At 41.6% G+C, this 16,938-nt stretch overlaps 1 protein-coding gene across 1 annotated transcript in view; it reads right to left on the bottom strand.

The window, feature by feature from the left end:
- Positions 1-16,938, bottom strand: part of LOC109875560 (elastin) — an 85,549-nt gene that overhangs the window by 6,791 nt on the left and 61,820 nt on the right. The window contains exons 29-59 of the mRNA XM_031795769.1: positions 16,691-16,723; positions 16,512-16,595; positions 16,271-16,309; positions 16,090-16,176; positions 15,926-15,961; positions 15,730-15,834; positions 15,528-15,638; positions 15,280-15,423; positions 15,124-15,195; positions 14,822-14,866; positions 14,646-14,681; positions 14,467-14,556; positions 14,267-14,332; positions 14,008-14,070; positions 13,521-13,673; positions 13,234-13,365; positions 13,063-13,128; positions 12,908-12,940; positions 12,565-12,720; positions 10,663-10,713; positions 9,638-9,658; positions 9,389-9,415; positions 9,075-9,098; positions 8,501-8,548; positions 6,795-6,824; positions 6,136-6,165; positions 5,609-5,644; positions 5,296-5,352; positions 4,421-4,489; positions 2,659-2,706; positions 384-455 (exon numbers count right to left, since the gene is read on the bottom strand). Coding sequence (XP_031651629.1) covers positions 384-455; positions 2,659-2,706; positions 4,421-4,489; positions 5,296-5,352; positions 5,609-5,644; positions 6,136-6,165; positions 6,795-6,824; positions 8,501-8,548; positions 9,075-9,098; positions 9,389-9,415; positions 9,638-9,658; positions 10,663-10,713; positions 12,565-12,720; positions 12,908-12,940; positions 13,063-13,128; positions 13,234-13,365; positions 13,521-13,673; positions 14,008-14,070; positions 14,267-14,332; positions 14,467-14,556; positions 14,646-14,681; positions 14,822-14,866; positions 15,124-15,195; positions 15,280-15,423; positions 15,528-15,638; positions 15,730-15,834; positions 15,926-15,961; positions 16,090-16,176; positions 16,271-16,309; positions 16,512-16,595; positions 16,691-16,723 — 2,064 coding nt within the window. The remainder of the gene's footprint in view (positions 1-383; positions 456-2,658; positions 2,707-4,420; positions 4,490-5,295; positions 5,353-5,608; positions 5,645-6,135; positions 6,166-6,794; positions 6,825-8,500; positions 8,549-9,074; positions 9,099-9,388; positions 9,416-9,637; positions 9,659-10,662; positions 10,714-12,564; positions 12,721-12,907; positions 12,941-13,062; positions 13,129-13,233; positions 13,366-13,520; positions 13,674-14,007; positions 14,071-14,266; positions 14,333-14,466; positions 14,557-14,645; positions 14,682-14,821; positions 14,867-15,123; positions 15,196-15,279; positions 15,424-15,527; positions 15,639-15,729; positions 15,835-15,925; positions 15,962-16,089; positions 16,177-16,270; positions 16,310-16,511; positions 16,596-16,690; positions 16,724-16,938) is intronic.

Genomic DNA, 16,938 nt, shown 5'->3' with positions numbered 1-16,938 from the left:
TTCCCCTGGCAGAGCTCACGCAGTACTGTTATGGGCAGAATAGAACGACTCTCCAGAGGTCTGTGCTGCTAGCTCTAAACCGTCACACTTTGATGTTGCAAAAACCGTTACAAACTAACTCTGCCTCTGACAGTAATCAGTCTCCACTGGGAGTCTCCACTGGTTTCTTCTATGTCTTGCCCTACAGTACTGTACCCTGGGGGATCCAGTGTCTGGAGTTGATATGACTCAATGATCAACATTTCTTACTACTTTTACGATAACTCTACTCCAAAATAAAGATAACAACACTGTGCTAAGTTGTTCATATGAGTTAGATTGGATAAGTAAGACTAAAACGTGTAATTAGTACAAAGCTGGGCTTTATGTGTCAGGGTTTTTACCTGGGGGTTTGGGTGCTTTTTGACCTGCTCCTGCCCCTGTTCCCAGACCAACACCAGCAGGATACCTCGCACCTGAAACATGCGACTGGATTAGTTCTCCAATAGCCTCATGCCAGGTGGCATCTAGTGGGCGAGACTAATCCTCCACTAAGAACATGGGTGAAATTTCCCACACTAGGTACAGTTGAAGTCGGAAGTTTAAATACACTTAGGTTGGAGTCATTAAAACTCATTTTTCAACCACTCCACAAATGTCTTGTTAACAAACTATAGTTTTGGCAAGTCGGTTAGGATATCGACTTTGTGCATGACACAAGTAATTTTTCCAACAATTGTTTACAGACAGATTATTTCACTTAAAATTCACTGTATCACAATTTCAGTGGGTCAGAAGTTTACATACACTAAGTTGACTGTGCCTTTAAACAGCTTGGAAAATTCCAGAAAATGATGTCATGGCTTTAGAAGCTTCTGATAGGCTAATTGACATCATTTGAGTCAATTGGAGGTGTACCCGTGGATGTATTTCAAGGCCTACCTTCAAACTCAGTGCTTTTTTGCTTGACATTATGGGAAAATCAAAAGAAATCAGCCAAGACCTCAGAAAAAATAAATAAAAATAATCACAAGGTTCATCCTTGGGAGCAATTTCCAAACGCCCGAAGGTACCACATTCATTTATACAAACAATAGTATGCAAGTATAAACACCATGGGACCACAGAGCCGTCATACCGCTCAGGAAGGAGACGAAGCGTTCTAGAGATGAACGAACTTTGGTGCGAAAAGTGCAAATCAATCCCAAAACAACAGCAAAGGACCTTGTGAAGATGCTGAAGGAAATGGGTACAAAAGTATCTATATCCACAGTAAAACAAGTCCTATATCGACATAACCTGAAAGGCAGCTCAGCAAGGAAGAAGCCACTGCTCCAAAACCAGCATAAAAAAGCTGGTTTACAACTGGTTTACGGTTTACGGTTTATGGTTTATGGTTTACAACTGCACATGGGGACAAAGATTGTACTTTTTGGAAAAATGTCCTCTCATGAAACACAAATAGAACTGTTTGGCCATAATGACCATCGTTATGTTTGGAGGAAAAAGGGGGTGGCTTGTAAGCTGAAGAACACATCCCAACTGTGAAGCATGGGGCTGGCAGCATCATGTTGTGGGGGTGCTTTGCTGCAGGAGGGACTGGTGCACTTCACAAAATAGATGGCGTCCTGAGGATGGAAAATTATGTGGATATATTAAAGCAACATCTCAAGACATCAGTCAGGAAGTTAAAGCTTGGTCCTAAATGGGTCATCCAAATGAACAATGACCCCAAGTATACTTCCAAAGTTGTGGCAAAATGGCTTAAGGACAACAAAGTCATGGTATTGCAGTAGCATTCACAAAGCCCTGACCTCAATCCTATAGAAAATCTGAACTGGAAAAGCATGTGCGAGCAAGGAGACCTACAAACCTGACTCAGTTACACCAGCTCTGTCAGGAGGAATGGGCCAAAATTCACCCAACTTATTGTGGGAAGCTTGTAGAAAGCTACCCGAAAAGTTTGACCCAACTTAAACAATTTAAAGGCAATGCTACCAAATACTAATTGAGTGTATGTAAACTTCTGACCCACTGGGAATGTGATGAAAGAAATAAAAACTGAAATAAAAAAATATCTCTACTATTGTTCTGACATTTCACATTCTTAAAATAAAGTGGTGATCCTAACTGACCTAAGACAGGGAATTTTTACTGGTGTTAAATGTCAGGAATTGTGAAAAACTGAGTTTAAATGTATTTGGCTAAGGTGTCTGTAAACTTCCGACTTCAACTGTAGTTATTAGCTACTAGCTAGTTATTACAGTATCTGTAGCTTTATATAATCAGCAACTGTTGATGACAGTTGAACCTATCTAGCTACACTAGGCAGTTAAGGACAAGCCATTTCCCCGGCTATGGTCAAGCTTTGTGTTGTTACAAAGCTACAACCGCATAACTTGTAGCTTTGTAACTGTTTGAGGGGAAATTAGAGTTTCAGCGGTTTGGTTTGGAAAGGGTGTTTCTAGCTCAGTGGGTAATGGGGTTTCAGACACACAGTCCCTTTGGCATCTCATTCCTGGCTCTGGTGTCTGTCACAGTCACCGCTCCTATCGCCTCATTGGTCACAGGAAGTGCAAGCCAATGACATTTCCTGGACAATGGTCACTCTGAGAGGCCAGAGTGAGGTAAAAGGGAATACAATATTGAGCTGGCCTGCTTCTCCTCTCTCATACATACCCTGTCCCTGTCCATAACCACCTTGACCATAACCATACGGGTATCCCCCTGAATCATGGTGGAAAGAAAAGCAGTTTTATTCCTGACATGATGACCTCATTGTGTAGGGAATACCAGAGATTTATGTTGCCAGATTTACAGTGCATTTGGAAAGTATTCAGACCCCTTGACTTTTTCCACATTTTGTTACAGTACGTTACAGCCTTATTCTAAAATGAATTCAATTGTTTTCTCCCCTCGTCAATCTACACACAATACCCCATAATGACAAAGCAAAAACAGGTTTTAGAAATTGTTGCAAACGTATAAAAAAAAAAACGGAAATATTACATATTCAGACCCTTTAATCAGTACTCCTTTGGCAGCGATTAGAGCCTCAAGTCTTTTTGGGTATGACGCTACAAGCTTGGCACACCTGTATTTGGGGAGTTTCTCCCATTCTTCTGTGCAGATCCTCTCAAGCTTTGTCAGGTTTAATGGGGAGTGTACCTGCACAGTTATTTTCAGGTCTTTCCAGAGATGTTCGATCGGGTTCAAGTCCGGGCTCTAGCTGGGCCACTCAAAGACATTCAGAGACTTGTCCCGAAGCCACTCCTACGTTGTCTTGGCTGTGTGCTTAGGGTCGTTGATGCTGCCACCACCATGCTTCACCATAGGGATGGTGCCCGTTTTCCTCCAGAAGTGACGCTTGACATTCAGGCCAAAGTGTTCATCTTGGTTTCATCATACCAGAGAATCTTGTTTCTCATGGTCTGAGAGTCCTTTAGGTGCTTTTTGGCAAATGTGCCTTTTACTGAGGAGTGGCTTCGGTCTGGCCACTCTACCATAAACACTTGATTGGTGGAGTGCTGCAGAGATGGTTGTCCTTTTGGAAGGCTCTCCCATCTCCACATAGGAACTCTAGAGCTCTCTCAGTGAACATCGGGTTCTTGGTCACCTCCCTTCTCCCCTTTTTGCTCAGTTTGGCCGGACGGCCAGCTCTAGAAGAGTCTTGGTGGTTGCAAACTTTTTCCATTTAAGAATGATGGAGGCTACTGTTTTCTGGGGACCTTCAATGCTGCAGAAATGTTTTGGTACCCTTCCCCAGATTTGTACGCCGACACAATCTTGTCTGAACTCTATGGACAATTCCCTGGACCTCATGGCTTGGTTTTTGCTCTGACCATGCACTGTCAACTGTGGGACCTTATATAGACAGGTGTGTGCCTTTCCAAATCTTGTCCAATCATTTGAATTTACCACAGATAGACTCCAATCAAGTTGTAGAAACATCTCAAGGATAATCAATGGAAACAGGATGCACCTGAGCTCAATTTCGAATCTCATAGCAAAGGGTCTGAATACGTAAATAAAGTATTTACGTATAAAGCTAAAAAACGTATAAGGTTTTATAGTTTTAATACATTTGCAAACATTTCTAAAAACCTGTTTTTGTGTTGTCATTATGGAGCATTGTGTGTAGATTGATGAGGAAATAAAGGTATTTAATACATTGATTTTAAGGCTATAACGTAACAAAATGTGGAAAAAGGGAAGGGGTCTGAATACTTTCCGAATGCCCTGCATGTAACACAATGTTATATAGAGTTGATCTGAGGTTAGGGAGTATAGAGTTACAGTAAGACATTATTGAACTTATGGGATGGGGTTTAACTCAACATGTCTCTTTATACGGCTCCATTATAGGGACATTGTGGATGTTGGCTCAGTTACACAGAAAGCTTGCTTATTTCCTAAGACGCGTACGAAACTGATCCCATACCTACACCACCACCGGCTCCAGTAAGAGGAATACCTGCTCCTCCAGCCACACCGCCTGCTCCTCCCACAACTACAGGAGAGATACAAAACACAGTGAGTGAGATTATATACAGTGATCTCCAAAAGTATTGGGACTCTGTACTCCAGCACTTTGGATGTGAAATGATACAACGACAACGAGGTTAAAGTGCAGACTGTCAGCTTTAATTTAATTTTCATCCATTAAGGTAAACGGTTCAGAAATTACAGCACTTTTTGTACATAGTCCCTCCATTTTAGAGGACCAAAAGTATTGGGACAAATTCACTTATATGTGTATTAAAGTAGTCAAAAGTTTAGTTTTTGGTCCCATACTCCTAGAATGCAATGATTACATCAAGCTCGTGACTCTACAAACTGTTGGAAGCATTTGCTGTTTTTTTGGTTGTGTTTCAGATTATTTAGTGTCCAATAGAAATTCATTGTAAATAATGTATTGTGTAATTTTGGAGTCAATTTGATTGAAAATAAGAATATTTTGTAGAGTTTGTAGAGTCACAAGCTTGATGCAATCATTGCATGCTATGAATATGGGACCAAATAGTAAACCTTTGTCTACTTGAATACACATAAGTGAATTTGTCCAAATACTTTGGTCCCCTAAAGTGGGGGGACTATGTACATACACAAAGTACTGCAATTTCTAAAAGGTTCACCCAATTAGGATGAAAATACCCTCAAATTAAAGCTGGCAGTCTGCACTTTGTATCATGTCAAACCCATAGCGCTGGGGTACAGAGACAAAACAACAAAACATTTGTACTTTTGGAGCTCACTGTACTGTAGCTACATCTTCGATCAACACTTCTTATGACACAGTCATGCACTGATACACACCTGGAGGTTTCAGGGGCTTGGCTCCAGGAAGTTGTCCAGCTCCTGCTCCGTATGGAGCTGAGGAAATACAGAGATCATAAATGTAATCCGCACAGCCTATTTTTACTCTCTACTCCACAGTGACTGTAATGCCACAGTGACTGTATCACCAGGGATACGGAAATGTATTGAGATTAATGGACAAATACATGAATAAAACAATTACAGTGATGGGGATTTAGTCTGAGTAGAAAGTAACCTTAGGCCACACATGGTCTTTGTGAATTAAGTTTGAGACTCCATTACAATGATGCAGATAGGGAAATTGGCTTACTTCCATAGCCTCCTCCATAGGGATATCCACCTGCACCTGTGGAGCAATATATGCCATTAAAACCCCATGGACATAACATATGGTCGGTCGGGTGTGGGGCTGGAAGGGATGCCACTACTGTAGTGTACCATCAAAGCTGTGGGATGGGACACTGATCTGAGATGGAATTATGAATGATGGTGGAGAGGACTATACAGTACTGCTAACTACAGTACCTCCTGTCTATGCTGAATGTCACACACAAGCTTTATTGTCCTAGCTCTATCAACAATAATCTCTTCAACATGACCTTGTGATTTGATAGTGAAGACCTACAGACTGTGTGAAGCTTTTAAAGTGATGACATAAGAGGTATACTGTGAGGTCAGCCTAGAGGTCAGAGTTCACGATCTAGTACATCTGGTACAGTTCAAACTAGTGTTTGTTGTTTTCTTTCTTTGCTTATAATACTAGTTTGAAGAGGATGTGGTGGAGTGGCCTTCTATCCTCTCCTCCTCTCACCTCCTCCTCTCCTGTCTCATACATACCCTGTCCATGACCATACGGGAGTCGTCCTGCTGAATCATGATGGAAAGAAAAGCAGCTTTATTCCTGACAAGGGAGCACCAGCGAGTGGTTCCGTCAGGTCATGTAGCTAGCATACTAATTCCAATAAAGTTAGCTGACCCCTGCTTATATAATAAACTTTAATATGCTTTCAACATGTCAAAATATTACACAGCTTATCCCTGGCCTGGCCATACAATCCTAATTTTGATCAGATCTTTGATGCATTAATTTACAGAGAAGAGGCTGATACTGCTGTCCATTGCATATGAATCAGTCCTATGATTAATTGATGTGAATAAATCCTATTATTGATTAATGTAAAGAATGAGTCATGTTCCATCATTAAATCAGCATATCATAATGTATGATTAAATCAGCATATCACTCATAATGTGTGTAGTGGATTGATGAATTCTGCCTGTATAAAATACTGAATGGTGTAAGGATCTGTATTATCTGTATTATTTCCTGCAATATATGGATCAAGCCAAGGTCACATCTCAGTGAAGTCATACAGTAGTTTGAAATAAAAACAGAGATGTGTGTGTGTTTGTGTGTGTGTTTAAGCAGAGTGTGTCTGCTTGCTGCTAGTGCAGTGATAAGGTTGTGGTTTGCTCTTCTCCTCTCTCATACATACCCTGTCCATAACCACCATACGGGTATCCCCCTGAATCATGACGACAAAGAAAAGCAGCTTATTTCCTGACATGATGACCTCATCACCAGGGGACGCTAATGAATGGCTCAGTCAAAGAATGTTAGTTAAGACAATAAATGAGAACATCCAAATGCAGATTCAGTCATGCAAGGCCTTTCAGGTTTAAGACTTCAGACATTCATTTTGCGCTCTCATCTAGTTTAAGATTTGTTGGCCAATAATCATACATGGGCCTTCATTTTATGTTGTAGTCCAAATATGTATTTAAATGCTCAACAGAAATGGTTCACAAAAATATATACATGTAGGCCTGAATTGTTTTCTTTTTGGCTCTAGTGAAGGAGATACCCAGCTAGCTGAGACAGAGATAACATATTCAACACATTCACAGCAGTTCAGGCAGGTTCACCCTAAAGCTTTACCTCATAAGGCATGGGTTTCAAAAAATGCACATAACACACATGTGAATGTATAAGGATGACTGCATCCACATGTCTAGATTCGGTCTATTCTTTAATATTACACGTCCCAACAGCACCTTATACGGCGTAGTACATCACTGGTGCCAAGCTTTCTGCCATCTAGGACCTCTATATCAGGCGGTGTCAGAGGAAAGCCCAAATAATTGCCCAAGACTCCAGCCACCCTAGTCATAGACTGTTCTCTCTGCTACTGCACGGCAAGCAATACCAGAGCGCCAAGTCTAGGTCCAAAAGGCTTCTTAACAGCTTCTATCCCCAATCAAATGGCTACCCGGACTATTTGCATTGTCCCCACCCCCATTTTTACGCTGCTGCTACTCTCTGTATAGTCACTTTACCTCTACCTACATGTACATATTACCTCAATTACCTCAACTAACCTGTGTATATACTCGCTACTGTTATTTTATTGTTGCTCCTTAATTATATGTTATTTTTCTATTTCTGTTATTTTTTATTTGTATTTTACATTTTACATTTTATTTTTTACTTCAGTTCATTTGAGTAAATAGTTTCTTAGCACTTAATGTATTTTTCTTACTGCATTGTTGGTTAAGGGCTTGTAAGTAAACATTTCACTGTAAGGTCTACCTGTTGTATTCGGCGCATGTGACAAATAACATTTGATTTGATTTGATTTATAAAGGCCCAAGACTACTAGCAAATATAACTGCACCTTTTACTATCATATGCTGTTGACTTGTACTTATCTCTGTATATCTTTAATCAATATGACTGTCTTGCAATGGCTAACACATTTTAGGTATGTCAACAAAAATTGTGGCCTGGGTCAGCATTATTCATATATGATATATTACCATGGAATCATAATTCCTTTTAGTAGCAGTCTAGTCTTAATTGGATGTTTTGGTGCATTAGACCAGTGAAAAGGGCTGATGCTGCTGTTCATTGTGTGTAAACAACTCCTGCTACTGACTTACTGTACGTAAAGAAGGTAATAACATCCTTACCTGACCAATAACTAAGCATATTATTCTGAATCGTGTGTATGAGGGTTGGTACATCACTACTACATGAATGTGCATAGGGGTTAATACATCTTATATAGGCATGTAAAAGTGTTCAATCACATTACTGGATGGGTTATGGATCTGAGTTGATGGTATCAATTTGAAGTTGTAAACAACCAGTGCTGTAATACTACTGCAATAATATAGTGTTTCAGGGTTTCAGAATGCTTACCTGCACCAGGCGGTTTAGGAGCTTTGCCACCTGCTCCGACACCCACACCTGTAAATAATATAAAGTCTAGCAGTTAGAGCTTTGGGGCAGAAACTGAAAGGTCGCTAGTTTGAATCCCCGAGGCGACAATGTAAAACATCTGCCGATGTGCCCTTGAGCAAGGCACTTAGCCCTAATTGCTCCAGTGTCGCCGTTGATAATGGCTGACCATGGCATTGACCCCACTCTCCAAGGGTGTCTCAGGGGGAGTTGGGATATGCAAAAAACACATTTCCAATTCACACGTGTCTATAATGCACATGTGAAATAGGACAAATATAAACACCCACCAAATTATTATTATTATTGTAATTTCCGTTTGCAACTGGAAACAAACTACTTAACAGCATTGCCTGCAGGAGTTTGTCGCCACCATGTGGCCAAACAATGTCACATACTCTGCTCCTTATAGTCCCCACTATTGAGACACCTAACCTCCAGGCTGCTGTACTCCAGTAGCAACTACATGAGAAGTATTTGAAAGAAAAACAATAGTATTTGAACCCAGGTCTGCTATGGTGGACACAACACTCACCAGGCTGAGCTGGGCCTGTACCAGCTGGAAACAAAGTGAAACGTCTTTAACACACAGTTACAGAGGCATATCCGTTCTAAGTAATGATAAATCAAAACCCCTACTAATGTTTGACTGTACAGTGAATGCAAAAATAATCACAGGTCATGAACAATGAAGGTGAGCTGACAGTAAAGGCATCTAATATTGCTCTTCAAAGATAAGATAAGAAGAAAATATAAGAAAGTACAGAAAGTTTGATAGGTACAAGTAAGGACACCATTTTTATGCAGAAGGAATTGTACGCTGTCAGGAGTATCTATTTCAATACTTACCACTAGGTTGAAGAACCCCAGCACCAACTGTGAAGGCAATCAGGTAAATTATTACCAGTTGGGTCATAATTATGACAGTTATAAAAGTTACTCCAAAATAGAATAACTTACCACTCAAAAAACTAAAATAAAATGTTCAGTGATTCTAATTACATATGTTGCAAAACTATTGAATATAAAGTATAATTGATGTTGGCTTCCTAAAAAACTACAACAATTGTTCTGCAGTGGTAATGGTCTAATACATACCTCCTGGTAATCCTGTGGCACCTGCAGCAAACCAACAGAAAGTTCATCAATGACGTGGAATACTTATACTATGCATTTCCATGGAAATTAACAATAAAGTACTGTATCAAAGTACTCTATCTGAGATGCAACCAGACAGAGAGAAAATCAAACAAAATGAAATACCGTAAAGCTACACAAATGTTAGTTCCCCTACTGTGAATAACACATCTAAAGCAGGGGCTCCAAACATATGTGCTGAAAGAATGACACAGTAATATGTACTTTTGTGTCCAATGTTCTCATATATATTTTTTCGAACAATGTGGTATTTAGAATACAGTACTGTAAGTAAACATCAGGTAATAGCAAGGATATGATCCCCTGCTGTAGAAGATAGAGGGAGATAGGACTTTAACTACCAAGGAGAAAGGGTGAGTGCATACAGTACGTATCTATAGGGATATCAGGCACAATCTTCATCGGAGCAATCTTTATTGTGGAGGAGAAGCTTGTCACAATACAGTCTCATACCAGTAACATTAACAGTAACCAGTAACATTAAAGTATAAGTCAATCAAGTATTGACAAGTATCAGATTCATTTTATTTGTTAAAAAGCAAGGGAGGGAGGAAAGAGCAGAAATAGGAGACATTTCAAGCGCAGCGAGCTGCAAAGTTAGTTGGGGGACAGAGAGGCGGAGCGTTTTAAGAGGACAAACTACGTCTAGAAAATACATTGGCATCACATTATTTTGTCAACATCCACATGAGCATTACTTTACATTCCTCTACATTTTTTTTAGCAGGAGGCCAAAACACTACAATGTTTTCACAAAGGAATCTAACAGAATCAACCGCTAACAACTGTCATATGGATTGAATGTTTATCAAAAGCCAATAAGTAATCGCATTAAATGTTATGAAATGCTTATGTAAGGAATTGTAAAGAACACATGTGTATACTACACTCTTCAAATGAAGTGTAACTATGTCCTTAGTCAGAAATGGTTTTATCATGCAAACACAGACAGCAGCAAGTCTTACTGGGCTCTGGCTCTGGGGCCTCTGTGGCCTGTGTGCCAATAGGTGTGGGATCTGCCAAAAGACAACAGGTTCCAGTTTCATCCATTGCAGTTGAAAACTAGCATAGAGCAGAAGCGATTATGGGGATCCTTGGCACTGCCATGGATATGGGATAAGCTCCAGCTCCAGGTGGTGAATAGCTATTGGATCATACAATGACACTAAAGGGGACAGCACTAGCAGAACAGATATTAAGCTGTCTCATGTTTCAGGTTCTTGGGAGAAGAGAGGGGGGCAAAGAGGTTTGGGGTTTGGGAGGAGATAGGGGGGAAAGAGGTTTGGGGTTTGGGAGGAGATAGGGGGGAAAGAGGTTTGGGGTTTGGGAGGAGATAGGGGGGAAAGAGGTTTGGGGTTTGGGAGGAGATAGGGGGGAAAGAGGTTTGGGGTTTGGGAGGAGATAGGGGGGAAAGAGGTTTGGGGTTTGGGAGGAGATAGGGGGGAAAGAGGTTTGGGGTTTGGGAGGAGATAGGGGGGAAAGAGGTTTGGGGTTTGGGAGGAGATAGGGGGGAAAGAGGTTTGGGGTTTGGGAGGAGATAGGGGGGAAAGAGGTTTGGGGTTTGGGAGGAGATAGGGGGGAAATAGGTTTGGGGTTTGGGAGGAGATAGGGGGGAAAGAGGTTTGGGGTCTGGGAGGAGATAGGGGGGAAAGAGGTTTGGGGTTTGGGAGGAGATAGGGGGGAAAGAGGTTTGGGGTTTGGGAGGAGATAGGGCAGGGGACTGGCTTGCGTGATACTGCCGTTGCTGTATGATACACCTGCAGTGGAGCGCAGTTAGCCAGACAGCAGTGGTAGTGGTAGAGGAGGGGGGAGTTAGATAGGATGCTAAGCCTGTGTCTGTAGGCCGTTGATGTCCTGCTGAGGCCTGCTGGAAAAGTCTGATGGGGTTTTGTCAGGTTATACAGTACATCAAACAAAAAGCAAAACTTGCATTATAATCAGTCTCTATGATTGAATAAAAAATATATTTGCATGGCTTTCTATGGTACAGTAATTACTGCTTTTTTAACAGCTCTGTAAAATACAGTGTATATTTAAAATACAGTAACTCAGGGGTTCTCAAAAGGGGGTCTGAGGTACTGCAGGGGTCCACGGACAGATTATAATTATTATTATTTTTTACATATATATTTTTTATTAATATTATTAACAACAACAGATTAAACTAATTTTGGCCAAGGGATCTGTGGAATAAGTTTAGAAGGTGTCATACAATACAATACAATACAATGTAATATTATTAATCTACAATGTATGTTCTTAACCCTGGGCAACATGGGCCTGTCAGGCTCACATGGATATTGGTATCCACAGTACTCTGCCAAATACCAATCTTTTTACATTATACCTTTTGTATTCCCCCCAAATTGTTTTAACTGCACTGTAATTTAAGCTTTAAAACGGTAACGTTTTCTCTCTGCCCCATGACAAAATGTGTAGAATTGCAGGAAAATGTTCCTTCCCAGGGTCCGAGACTTGGTTCATCCGGCCATGCACTGCCAACGTCATAGTTTACTACACTCCTTGTATGCTATTTTTTAACTCACTTGAGCTTTGTTCTTATTATGAGGGGGTCTCTGATGAGTTTTCTATCACAAAAAGGGTCCCTGAAAAGTTTGAGAACCACTGCAGTAACTAACACTTACTCTGTAGCTTTTGATATACAGTATTTGCACTGATCAATGAGAAAACAGTTTAATTAAATCCAAAGTCTTGTTGAGCGCAAAACATGTGGATCTACCTGTTATGGGTCATAGTGTCACATTAGGAACTTAGTTGTGTAGTACTAGGAATGATCCTGAAGGAACTATCTAGGCTAGGAAAAATAAACCTAGCAAGAATCAAAGGTGAAACTAGTATCCATTTACCTGGTTTGCCTGCGATAGGTATCCCTGTGCCCACTGGTAAGTCAGTGCGCTCAATGGCAGTTCCTCCAACACCACCACCCACGCCCACACCTGGACTTGGAGTCGCTGCTGGCGCTGGCACACCTTCTCCACCGATGCCCACCCCGTTTGGCTTACCTGTGGGCAGGTAAGAACATAGGTGAGGGTACAGTATAATCTCTTGAGCTATGGTGAAAATCTTGATTCCGCTAACGAGATATTAGGTACTGTACAGAGACCGCACAGAACAGACAAACAATATTGTTCTTCCACTGGTCTGCATTACCTAGACTAAAAGTTATGACAGAACAAGAGAGGCTCTTACCATATTTAGCAGCTTTGGCCGCGGGATCATATCCTGCAATCACAAGCATCACATCATTCATATTTTCACTGTATTCTGAATCACCTTGATAACTCCGTGATGCTGTTGGAGCTCTTTCTGATGTCTTTACTATTCACACACATCCTCTGACATACCTCCAGCTCCTACTCCACCCTGTACTCCTCCTGCTCCCAAGCCTGTTCCTACACCTCCTGAGACTCCTGCGTAGAGGTTCACAAGGAAATTATATGATTTCAAAACCAGAGATGTGAGCATGAATTCAACTGATGTACAAATTCTGATGTGGCTGTTTTGAGTGATCTTACCATATTTAGCAGCTTTGGCTGCAGCGGGATTATATCCACCAGCCCCAGTTACACCCCCCCCTCCTCCTCCTGGTAATCCTCCTCCTGGTAATCCTCCTGCTCCTATTCCTGCTCCTGCACCTCCGGGGACTCCTGTGGTAGAGGGCCACAAGAAAACAATTGGATTTTATAGCTAGCTTCAGAACTGCCAAAGATACAGTAGACTTGTCACACCACGACTTAAGACAGACGTAAATTCAACCAATGTACCAATAATGAATGAGATTGATTGTTTTGAGTGATCTTACCATATTTAGCAGCTTTGGCCGCAGCAGGGTTATATCCTCCAGCCCCTGGTACCCCTCCTCCTGCTCCTCCAAGTCCTCCAGCCCCTGGTACCCCTCCTCCTGCTCCTCCAAGTCCTCCAGCTCCTAGGCCTGCTCCTGCACCTCCTGGAACTCCTGTGGTGGAGGGTCACAAGAAAATTATAGTTAGTTAAAAGTAGACAGAAGTTTAACTCTGATGTTTCTGTGTTTTTTCTTACCATATTTAGCAGCTTTGGCCGCAGCAGGATTATGTCCTGACATGCAAAAAATTTATAAATGAAAGACATCATCCCTGATTTATGAACTCACTAAAACAATTGGGGGGCGGTTAGGAGAATGTCCAATGAAAATGTTTTCTATTCCAGGATAAGTCTTCATCTCTGTCTAGGAAGCTACCCTTTACAGAGATCAACATAATGTGTAGCATATAGTACAGTACATTTCCTTGGCAAAGCCAAAACGGACTCACCTCCATATCCAGCCCCGGGTACCCCTCCTGCTCTCCCGGCCACGCCAGCTCCTCCTGGAACTCCTACAGATCAGGCTCAGGATGTTATTATTTGGTGGTTTAAACAACATGTAATATCTAATGGTTGCTTCTTTGAAACCCAGTGGGGGAAAATGTCATTTATTTAGGGGGTTTGGCACCACCGGCAGTGTATCAATACAGTGTATTAATACAACGGTTAGGCAGTACATTTTTCAAAATCATGGAGAGGATAAAATACCATATTTAGCAGCTTTGGCAGCAGCGGCAGCCCCTCCTGCTGGTACCCCTCCATATCCTCCATAGCCTGCAATACAAAACAAATAGCAATGTTTATAAATGACCTCATAAATGGTTTGATAAGACAGACCAAAGCTCCCCAATCATAACCAACAGTATTAACTCTTCCAGATTACATTAGATTTCAACTTCTCTGCAAACCTCCATATCCTGGTCCAGCCCCAGTCCCTGGCCCTCCTCCTGCTCCTCCTAGGCCGGCTACTCCAGCTCCTAAGCCGGCTACTCCAGCTCCTGGGACCACAAGAAGAAATTGTTATTATTTTGAAATAATGTCTCCATTCAGAACTGCCTAAGATACAGTATACTCTTCTTCTTCTTACCATATTTAGCAGCTTTGGCCGCAGCAGGATTATATCCTGAAATGTAAAATAAATTATCAATTAAAAACATCACTCTTGCATCCCAAGCCTCATGATACAGTAGTATTACTAACACTAGTTTATGCTATCAATTCATGATATTACAGTATATCAAATTGGCATCATTAGAAACGTACCTCCTGCTCCTGCCCCTCCTGCTGCCCCTCCATATCCCCCATAGCCTGTCAGTCAAAACATGGAACATCATCAACCAAGTAGCACTATAAGGCAATGTGCCCCACTTTACCTTAAAACCAAACCCTCTGCTCAAACACACTAACTCCACAGCTTAAACCTGTATATAAAGCCAACTCTACCCCTATGCAAAGTTTACAAACTACATATAGATGTATTGTACATAGGAACAAATACATATTGTATGTGTGAACACTGCCTTTACTTCCACTCCTCCCCCAGACCCTTCCTTTGGTATACGTACTCCCAGGCCTGGGATATCCTCCAGCAGGCACACCCCCATATCCACCCCCTGGCCCACCAGCAGCCCCCTGACCTATAACACAGGAAACACGTCATGAGCAGACATACGGTAGTACTGTAAAACATTGACAGAAATGTCATTATGAATTTTTCTTACCATATTTAGCAGCTTTGGCTGCAGCAGGATTATATCCTCCAGCCCCAGGGACAACCCCTGCTCCTCCTCCAGGTACTCCCTGTATTCCTCCTGCTCCTCCAAGTCCTCCTGCTCCCAGGCCTGTTCCTACACCTCCTTGAACTCCTGTGTGTTCACATGGAAATTATCTGATTTTAAAACCTGAAATGTCAGCATGAATTCAACCAATGTACCAACTCTGATGTTGCTGTTTTGAGTGATTTTTCTACCATATTTAGCAGCTTTGGCTGCAGCGGGATTATATCCTCCAGCCCAAGGTGCACCCCCCCCTCCTCCAAGTCCTCCAGCTCCTAGACCTGCTCCTGCACCTCCTGGAACTCCTGTTGTAGAGAAAGATTATTGTATTTAAAAGTCATGTATACCATAAACCAACACTGAATGAGACTAGCCTTGTGTTTTTAGTAATACTACCATATTTAGCAGCTTTGGCTGCAGCAGGATTATATCCTAAAGCCCCAGGTACACCCCCTGCTCCTCCTCCAGGTACTCCTCCTGCTCCTGCACCTCCGGGGACTCCTGAGGTAGAAAACATCAAGATTTTGTTGTTAAGTCATGGCTAACTTAACAATTGAAAAGATACAGTAGACTTGTCACTTTTCTTCTTTACCATATTTAGCAGCTTTGGCAGCAGCAGGATTATACCCTACAAATAAATTAGATTTTAAATTAGATTTTAAAAAATATTTTCAAAGTCACACTTTCCAAGCCACATAATGCAGTAGCATACAAAACAGTGTGAATGGATTGGAGAAGTCAAGCATCATGACTGACCTCCAGCCCCAGCTCCTCCTGCTGGTACCCCTCCTGTTCCTCCAAGACCTCCAGCTCCTAGGCCTGCCCCTGCACCTCCTGGGACCCCTATGGTTGAGGAAAAAAACAAACATTGGATTTCAAATTCAACTATTGTATCAACACTGAATGAGTCTGGCCTGATATGGAGTGATTTTCTTACCGTACTTAGCAGCTTTGGCAGCGGCAGCAGGATTGTATCCTGAAATACAAAACAATGACAATAATTCAAAACATCACTCCTGACTTGGATAATATAACAAAACTGCATTTCCAGTCCCATATCCTGAAATGTAATAAGATCATGAGATATAAATATCACTTTAGATAATCCTGTTGCCAAGAACTGGTTTATACTATCGATTCATTAAAATTGTTATAAGCCTTAGACCATGATGAGATACCTCCACCCCCAGCCCCTGGTACCCCTCCTCCTGCTCCTCCAAGTCCTCCAGCTCCTAGGCCTGCTCCTGCACCTCCTGGTATTCCTATGGTGGAGGGTCACAAGAAAAATATCAGCATAAATTAAGCAATGTACCAACACTGAATGAGCCTGAAGTTGTTTCAAATGTGGTTTTCTTACCATATTTAGCAGCTTTGGTGGCAGGGTTGTATCCTAAAATAAAAAATAATTAAATTAACTTACATCATCCTTCCTGGCTGGAATAGCAAAATTCAACTGCATTTCTAGCCCGATAAAGTAGCAGCAGACAGCACAGAGTGTCTGGAGGGTAGAAATGACGGTACATCTTAATGATTCAAATGAACTTGATCATGAACATTTGTCTTACCATGAATTTCTGAGTCTCCTCAAGCAGTAGTTTATGCTAT

This window comes from Oncorhynchus kisutch, linkage group LG18, assembly GCF_002021735.2.
Source record: "Oncorhynchus kisutch isolate 150728-3 linkage group LG18, Okis_V2, whole genome shotgun sequence".
Classification (NCBI taxonomy): domain Eukaryota; kingdom Metazoa; phylum Chordata; class Actinopteri; order Salmoniformes; family Salmonidae; genus Oncorhynchus; species Oncorhynchus kisutch.
Note: the sequence above shows the minus strand (reverse complement) of the source record. Positions and strands in the feature narration are given on the sequence as shown.